At 33.2% G+C, this 7,700-nt stretch overlaps 1 protein-coding gene across 1 annotated transcript; it reads right to left on the bottom strand.

Moving 5' to 3' along the window:
- Positions 1 to 2,533: 2,533 nt before the first annotated feature.
- Positions 2,534 to 7,374, bottom strand: LOC117342920 (zinc finger protein 347-like). The gene is made up of 2 exons (XM_033905220.1): positions 7,218 to 7,374; positions 2,534 to 3,951 (listed from the first exon to the last, which is right to left on the bottom strand). The coding sequence occupies exons 1-2, from the start codon at positions 7,256 to 7,258 to the stop codon at positions 3,039 to 3,041; spliced, it is 954 nt and encodes a 317-aa protein (XP_033761111.1). The 5' UTR covers positions 7,259 to 7,374; the 3' UTR covers positions 2,534 to 3,038.
- Between the last annotated feature and the right edge of the window lie 326 nt (positions 7,375 to 7,700).

Here is a 7,700-nt window from a genome sequence, read left to right as displayed (position 1 = left end):
GGCAGGTAAGAGAGCAGAGACGTGTTGCCAGGACGTGTAATGGCCGCATAATGGTGTGGAATGACCAATCAGTGAAGTATTATCGTTGGTCCGATCTTCACCTATCTCCTGTCTATCGGGCACGCGCAGACTCCCACGGGCATACCGGATACGCACCCCTATTATATGTAAATTAGGACTCCCTGCGCAAGGTAAGGCGACCATCCCGTCAATTAAACTTGAAGGTGCGAGTTTTGCCGGAGATGATACTGAAGTGATTTGGCATATTTCATGTCTAATTTGGTACCGTAGCGCGAGGTAAACACATAGCATTTACACCTGATAAACAATCTCTTGATTTATCAGGGCGTAGTCATGTGACAAACGTAAAAATAATTCAGCCTCGTACCGTGGAGGGATGATTATATGAACACATTCTGAAAGCGGTGTACTATAGAGTGTAGAACGCGAGGTCAGGGTGAAATGTAAAAGAAAAAAATATCATTTTCAAAGAAGATGTTAATATTTCAGTCTGATAAATTGATCAATTTATACAACAAATTGAAAGAATTCCAGAAATACATAGTCATCAATTTACCATGATATATATTAGTATTTAGATCAAATAAAAGCCATTTTAGTTATACTGACAGAAATATTCGATGTTTAGCAGAATATTCAAACTTATTTTGTTGAGAATTAAGGTAAAGTTATTTGTGATAGTCAAGATGTAATAAATATCAAATCTTGGTCAAAGAAGGCTCATGATCCTGAGAGAAATAATAATAATAAAAAAAACAACCTGTAGTAAAAGTCCTGACGGATTTCGTCTCAAGTTCATCATAGATGACAATATCACTCATATTGAATATAAAGTACTCACAATTATTTACTGGTTACCGATCAAGAAAGTCGGAATAGCCGTAAAATGATCCAGGTTGGCAAATGTGACGTTGAATATCCCTAAACAGTGGACTGGAATGTTACTATCAAGAAAAACAAAGATAAACCCGAAATATATGTTTCTTCTCAGTGAATTCCGATTATATATATAAAGCTGTTTTTTTCACCATGATAGGCATGTATAAGGAATGATACAGCTGTATCGTTTTGCCCAGGTATAGTAAGGTATTTAAACTACACTTATGGGGTATCTTATTTCATCTCTATGATGAAACTGTATCTTCCTTTTCTTCACTGTGTAACATATGTGGCTTTTAAGGACAGCATTCACTGTGAGAGATAAAAGAAGAAATTTGCGTTATTATCATATTATATCTATCATTAAAACTGTTGTTTTTAAATAAAAATCAAGAGATGGTAGGTGGACGTTTGGTTCATTTTGTATCACATACAAAGTCAAACAGAATTTACAGGCATGTAAAATAGACTGTAATTCAAAAGCAACAAGAAATAAAACGGGAGCAAAATATAAACAAAATATAGATAGGGATGTTTGAAATAAAGATGGATTAATATTAAGACAATGCGTTCCGGAAGGGTAAACGTCCTCTTCGTCATCAAACACAGCCGGAATGTGTTCTGAAAGGGTTTGCGTCCTCTTCTTCATCAAACACATCCGCAATGTGTTCTGGAAGGGTTAACGTTCTCTTCTCCATTGAATACATCTGCAATGTGTTCTTGAAGGATTAACGTCTTTTTCTTCATCAAATACATCCGCAGTGTTTTCTGGAAGGGTTAACGTTCTCTTCTTCATCAAACATAGCCGGAATGTATTTTGAAAGGGTAAACGTCCTCTTCTTCATCGAGCACATCTGCAATGTTAATCTAGTTCAAACCCAGGATTGGTCACTTCCTCTCCCTAATTATATCTTCTTTTATGTTTTTCTTGTCAGTTCTGTTATGGATTTAATCAATGTACAGTTTAACCTTTGTAGCGACTACCAGTTTAAAACAAATGTTTCCTTGTAAAATGTGTATATATCTGTCTATACTAATGCATTTTGTTTGCATTCATTATTAATTCAGATGGAGTATATACTATCTACTTATGTATTTGGCGTTGTCTGTGTCTATAGGCCACTCCTGGGAATCGCTTCATCATATATATTGAATTGTCCTGAGTAATTGCGATGTGTTTGACATGTGAATAATTAGTTTTTTTTTCCTTTTTGTCCATTTCTTTTTTGTTTTCCTTTTTTTTTTGTGTTTTTGTTTGTTTGCTTATTCACTATAAATTATGTCCATTATCTTGCTTGTAATACTTCCAATATCAACATAGTATATGTTCATTTGTTGGAAGTCATATATACTTAATGCATAATTTTAAATTTTAAAAATGCATTGGTTGAATCTAGCATATACCTATGTCTATGTTTTCTTTGTAATATTCTTAAAGCATATCAATAAAAATAGGTTGTCTTGAAAGTATTTTTTCTTCATTTATATTAAGATTAATTATTTGATTAAAACCCGAATTAACAATAATTAGCTATGCCATCGACATGTATGATGATGCTGCTTAATCGTTAACTTATATATATATGATAATAATATATATTTATATATAATAACAATGCAAAACCAAGCTCAATAACATTAAGTTTTTATTTATTTTCAACAAAGTTAAATATGTACATAGTACATACAAGGAATACAACATAACACAAAACACATTTGAAACAGTATTGATGAAATCAATTTTGTGAAATTTAAATATTGCAGAACATTTCAATAACACAACGCTAAATGCAATTATTATAGAGAAATGTCATTAGGATAACAAGTTTGTTGCTTAAATAAGATGCCACTGCGTTGGATGAATTGTAAACAGTCACTCTCAAATATATTCGTGCATCGTAAACAGTTCTTCAGAAAGATACTTTAAATTATAAAATGGTAATTATTAAATATCAGCCATCAGATTTCTACTAGTAAGGAAATGATATTAATGCAAGACTTTCCCCAACAGAACGCTATTCAATACTTTTTCGAACTCCTATCCTTACAGGAGGAGCATTTTTCATTTATCAACAGACATAAGGACAATGCTTCTTGTGTCAATGCATTTCTCTGAATATATATATTTATTTTTCAATTTAATCACTATGAACATTAATTTCTTCATCATCACTGTCCGAACACACTGATAAGTCTTCCATGCTTTCAGCATGATCACTTCCTTCAAGGTCAAGGTCACTTTTCGACCCATCATTGTCAAGGTCACTACGTGACCCATCGGTGTCTTTACAGTCTTCTGGTCGCTGGTGGACCTTTTTGTGTCGTTCTAAGTTACTTTTGTGGCTTGTAGCATAGTCACATACACTGCACACGAAATCCTTCTGACCATTATGAACCGATAGATGGCGCTTCAGGAGCGCCTTCCGACAAAACCTTCTTCCACAATAATAACACGTGTAGCCATGGTAATGAAATATCATTGCATGCTCCCGTAATGATGCTTTGGTTCTGAAGAGGATGCCGCAACACTCCAGCAACTTTGATGTTGTTTGATGCATCGTCAGCATGTGGCGTTTCAGGTTGTTTCTCCTATCTGTTGTATATCTGCAATTTGGGCACGGGAACAACTTCCGTCCGAGGGAATACGAAGGAAAACTTTCGTATGGATTCAATGCTGTTCTAGCCTTTTCCTTTATGTCTAGCTTGGACGGTATTGCCGGGACATTATGATTTATTTGAGGCGTTTCAAGATCAGGTTTTGGAATGTTTACAACAGTATTATTTGTACACAAAACATTATTACTGATGGCGAGGTGGTTTTCCATTACTTTTCCAATATGGTGGTTTTCCATCACTTTTCCAATATGGCGGCCCTGAATGCGCCTCAAATGTTCCTGAATTGCTAAGTTATATGCCGCCATTGAACCCGGTGCACTGTAGAGACCATCGAATGGTGCTGGGCGGAAGCAGGGTAAGAAATGAGCTGCAGGGTGCGGATTTCCAGTTCCGGTAACGTCAGCTGCAAATCTGTGTCCATACATGGGTATAGGACTGCAATGAAAAATGATAGAGGTCAAATAACATCTAAAATAAATAAATAATTCGCTTTCGTGCTTACACTCTTTTAAATTAAACAGTTAATATATAGCATTAGTATGATTACCTTAATAGTATAATACGTTGTTGGTTTATTTTTTCATTTAATCAACACCTTCTGTGAAATGGTATGTGTATTGTGTTATGAATAACATGCACAGAATTCGAAGGAATACACAGATGTATCGGATATTAATTACATAGGTATTGTGTATATACTGTATTAAGTTTATGTGGTATTGTGTTTATATGGTATTAAGTATATGTGTATTTTTTTCTTTTTTTCTTTGAATTATTACATCATGCAATAAATACTACAATAGATCAATGATATGTCCATATAACTCGCTGTCACGAATACTGTTTTGTCTGAGATATCATCATATCATATTGTTATTTCAACAGCCGTTTAAAATGACGTGAGGAGTACTTATTTGGTATAGTTTATTTTGGTTTGTAAACAAGTCTGTAAACATATACAGTGTACTATAAAAAATATGTTCGTGAATATCGCCAGTAAATAGCTTTGTGTGTTGTTATCATCAAACTATTACCTAGAATGTGTAACATGCAATCTTATATCGATACCAGAGATACGGCTGCATTAACCTAGATAGGCTTGCTATTTTGTATACACCTTGATAGTAATGATCATTTATGAAAACCTGTATAATTAAGTGCATGGTGAGTTAAATGCGTTGATAATGATATTATGTATTAGTTTAGTATTTATTTAATTGTTACTTCAAAAGATAGTAAATTGATATTCTTAAAAGTTAAAGGTATCTGAATTCATCATGAAGAATTATTCACCTGTCACTCATAGAATCCACATATTTGCTTTGGAATTTTTCGTGAAAAATAATCAGTTGTTTGTCTTCTCGTGAAGCAATTATTTTTATTATCTTACATACATGTTTCATATTTCAAATAAAAAAGAAATTAATTCAAGATTATTTTTTTGTTTATTTGGCAAGATTACTGCCTCTGCTGAGAAGTGAAAGAATGTCCGCGTGATGTTAATACAATAGTTACTTAAGGCACCATGGTTTTGTATGTTTATTTTGTTTCCAATAATAAAATATTAATTGTCTACCCGTTACAGATTAAAATTAATCGGTATACTACAATATAAACTGAGTCAAACTTTATTTTAATATTTATTAATAATTTTATTTTCTTTTAATATCAAAGTTTGGATACAATCAATTTTGAATTAATAAATTGCATGTTGACAAACATTACGAATTCATAATAGAAGCATCAATGATACACTGTACGCAGTATCAAATAAATACTAGCTAACAAAAGTTAATATTTTCCTTTCAGAAAACAGATCGACATTAAGTTACATAAAATTTACTCTATAAGATTAACTAAAACAATTTTCATTGTTTCCATTAGTACTTAATAAACAGATAAAGAGGTATGTAATTTAAATTTGCTCCTGTCCCTTTAACAGCCAGGCTACCCCATAGCGTGGATGTAACGTTACTCGTTCTGTGGGGGTACCCTGTGCCGGTGTAACATTAATTCCTCACTGCGGGGTGTATAGTCGTAGTGTTGACTGGTGTTGCTATATAGGCCTGAAGTCTATCTATCAGTTTTGTTCTGAATTGTTGGTCGTACGTGAACAGCGTACAAAACAGGTACTCCTCCACCCCTAAATGAAGAAGGTCTCTTCACCGGGGAATATCATACCCACTTTTAAAAGTTTAATTGTGTAACGCGGCTAGCTGATGCCTTTTATGCTATAAAGTGTTATTTGGAGGGATATTAGGTTTTAAGAATACTCACAGTAAATATCTTAAGTTATCCTTTTTTCTGATTGTACACAGGATGATAAGAGTATAATGTTACCAATCGCTGGAAGTTTTCAATTTCGAAACATTTTTTGGTATTATAAAAACCTTTTTTTACTGAAAGTAATTGTGCATGTCATATGCTAGTGCCTTTTTTCAATGTAGTGCTTTAAAAGAAGGAGTTTTAGAGCTCTGTACATATCACAATATTACTGTTGGATATTTGCAGAATTGATATTCAACAAAAGTACTTATGATTTAACATTTCATTAAGGAATAGATAAATAAAGATAAATACACGCATTGATATTTAATGGAAATTAATTTCAAATTTCATTTCTATATTAAAAACCGCAAGAAATGCATTGCAGTTGAATATATGTCAGGGATTAAAGCCCTGATTATTCAGTTTTTTTATGTGTATTCAAAAATAAATTGAAGAATTAATTGATACCATAAGAAAAGCGTTTCATTGTGCATATTAAAACGCAATGAGTTTATAATTCGATAAAATCCCGACAGAGAATAGATTAGTATTCTATTGTACGTAAATGATTGTCCACAATTCATATGATATAAGCTCATTTTAATGCATATTGAGTGTAAGATAAATCAGCGGCATACATGTATTTCACCTTCTTGGCTGACTCGTCAGTAATGCTAATGGCCCAGAGTGTTGATACCTAGTAGGTATGAAGAAAACTTAAACTATGTCGAAAGAAAAAGTCAAAAGCTTGAATGACACGACAAGCAACTAAATAACTAAGCTAGTTAAGATTATGCTGTACCTCTGAGGGAGATGGGTTGATACACGCTTTAAGCTTGTTTCCAGATCCTTTTGCAATTGATGAACTGATATTTTTTGTATATTTGTATACAGTGTCAATAGATTTGATAAAATACTATTTATACTAAAGTCTATTCATTTTTATTTTGTAAAACTCACATCACCTATAGATTTCAAAGAAATTGATATTTGTTTTGAAACTGTTCCGTTACGAAATTTAAAGCAAAACGGATTTTTAAAAAAAACTGTAATTAAGTTGTACTTTAAAAGTGTCGTATTAACCATAAATATGTTATCATGGATTATTTATAACATGGAAAACTAAGTAAATATTATACTTATAATGATTAACTTGTTTCTCTTTGCAGTAGATGGCATTTAATTAACAGCCGATTTAGAAATACTTTATGTTCAATCCATAACCTGTTTGATGGAGATTCTGACCATTCAATGATGAATCATGTGCGTCGGTTATTTATGCATACTGTGCTGTAACAACAAAAATTCCCTTAATATTATTCAACATTTGAACATTCTTTAAAGGCATATCCTAAAGACGTGTAAGAAAGATAACACTAGCTACGAGTGTTGTTAATACATATATGGGACAGACAAAATTTGTCCTGACTTACCGAAATGGTTGGGAACACAGTAGAATCGAGCCGGCGTCCATGGTTTAACTCGGTACGGTAAAATCAGTACTCAATCACCGCTCCAAAAACCTTGTCACGGCACGGAATCAAAGTGTCTTTCAAATGTATCTAACTCTGATTTCAAAACATTAAATGTGATAAATTTCTATTACCCTTCTATAAAATAAACCACAGAGCGTATAAAGAACGAGGGTAACTCGATCCGGAGTCTGTCGACCAATAAGAATCAGATCTGAGTCACATGATCTTACTCGTCATTTAGACAAGCCGCCCGTAACCGCAGTTACCGAGCGTATAAATACAGGACTGACAGTCATCACCGACTGTCATGCAGACTTTTACCACAAAGCATATTAACGATGAAGAACAAAAGAGTTTGGGTGACCGCGATTATGCGGGGTACCGAGACAGCATATATAGAGTTTAGCTGCCATCACGGGGATAATAATTACTTAATATAAT

This window comes from Pecten maximus, chromosome 14 (assembly GCF_902652985.1).
Source record: "Pecten maximus chromosome 14, xPecMax1.1, whole genome shotgun sequence".
In the NCBI taxonomy this organism is placed as follows: domain Eukaryota; kingdom Metazoa; phylum Mollusca; class Bivalvia; order Pectinida; family Pectinidae; genus Pecten; species Pecten maximus.
Note: the sequence above shows the minus strand (reverse complement) of the source record. Positions and strands in the feature narration are given on the sequence as shown.

What these genes read in the sequence shown, in the direction of transcription:
- LOC117342920 (XM_033905220.1), bottom strand. Translation starts at nt 7,258, where the DNA reads ATGGACGCCGGCTCGATTCTACTGTGTTCCCAACCATTTCG. An exon ending in CTGTGTTCCCAACCATTTCG is followed by an intron (nt 3,952 to 7,217) that starts GTAAGTCAGGAC and finishes TTTTCATTGCAG; the next exon opens with TCCTATACCCATGTATGGAC.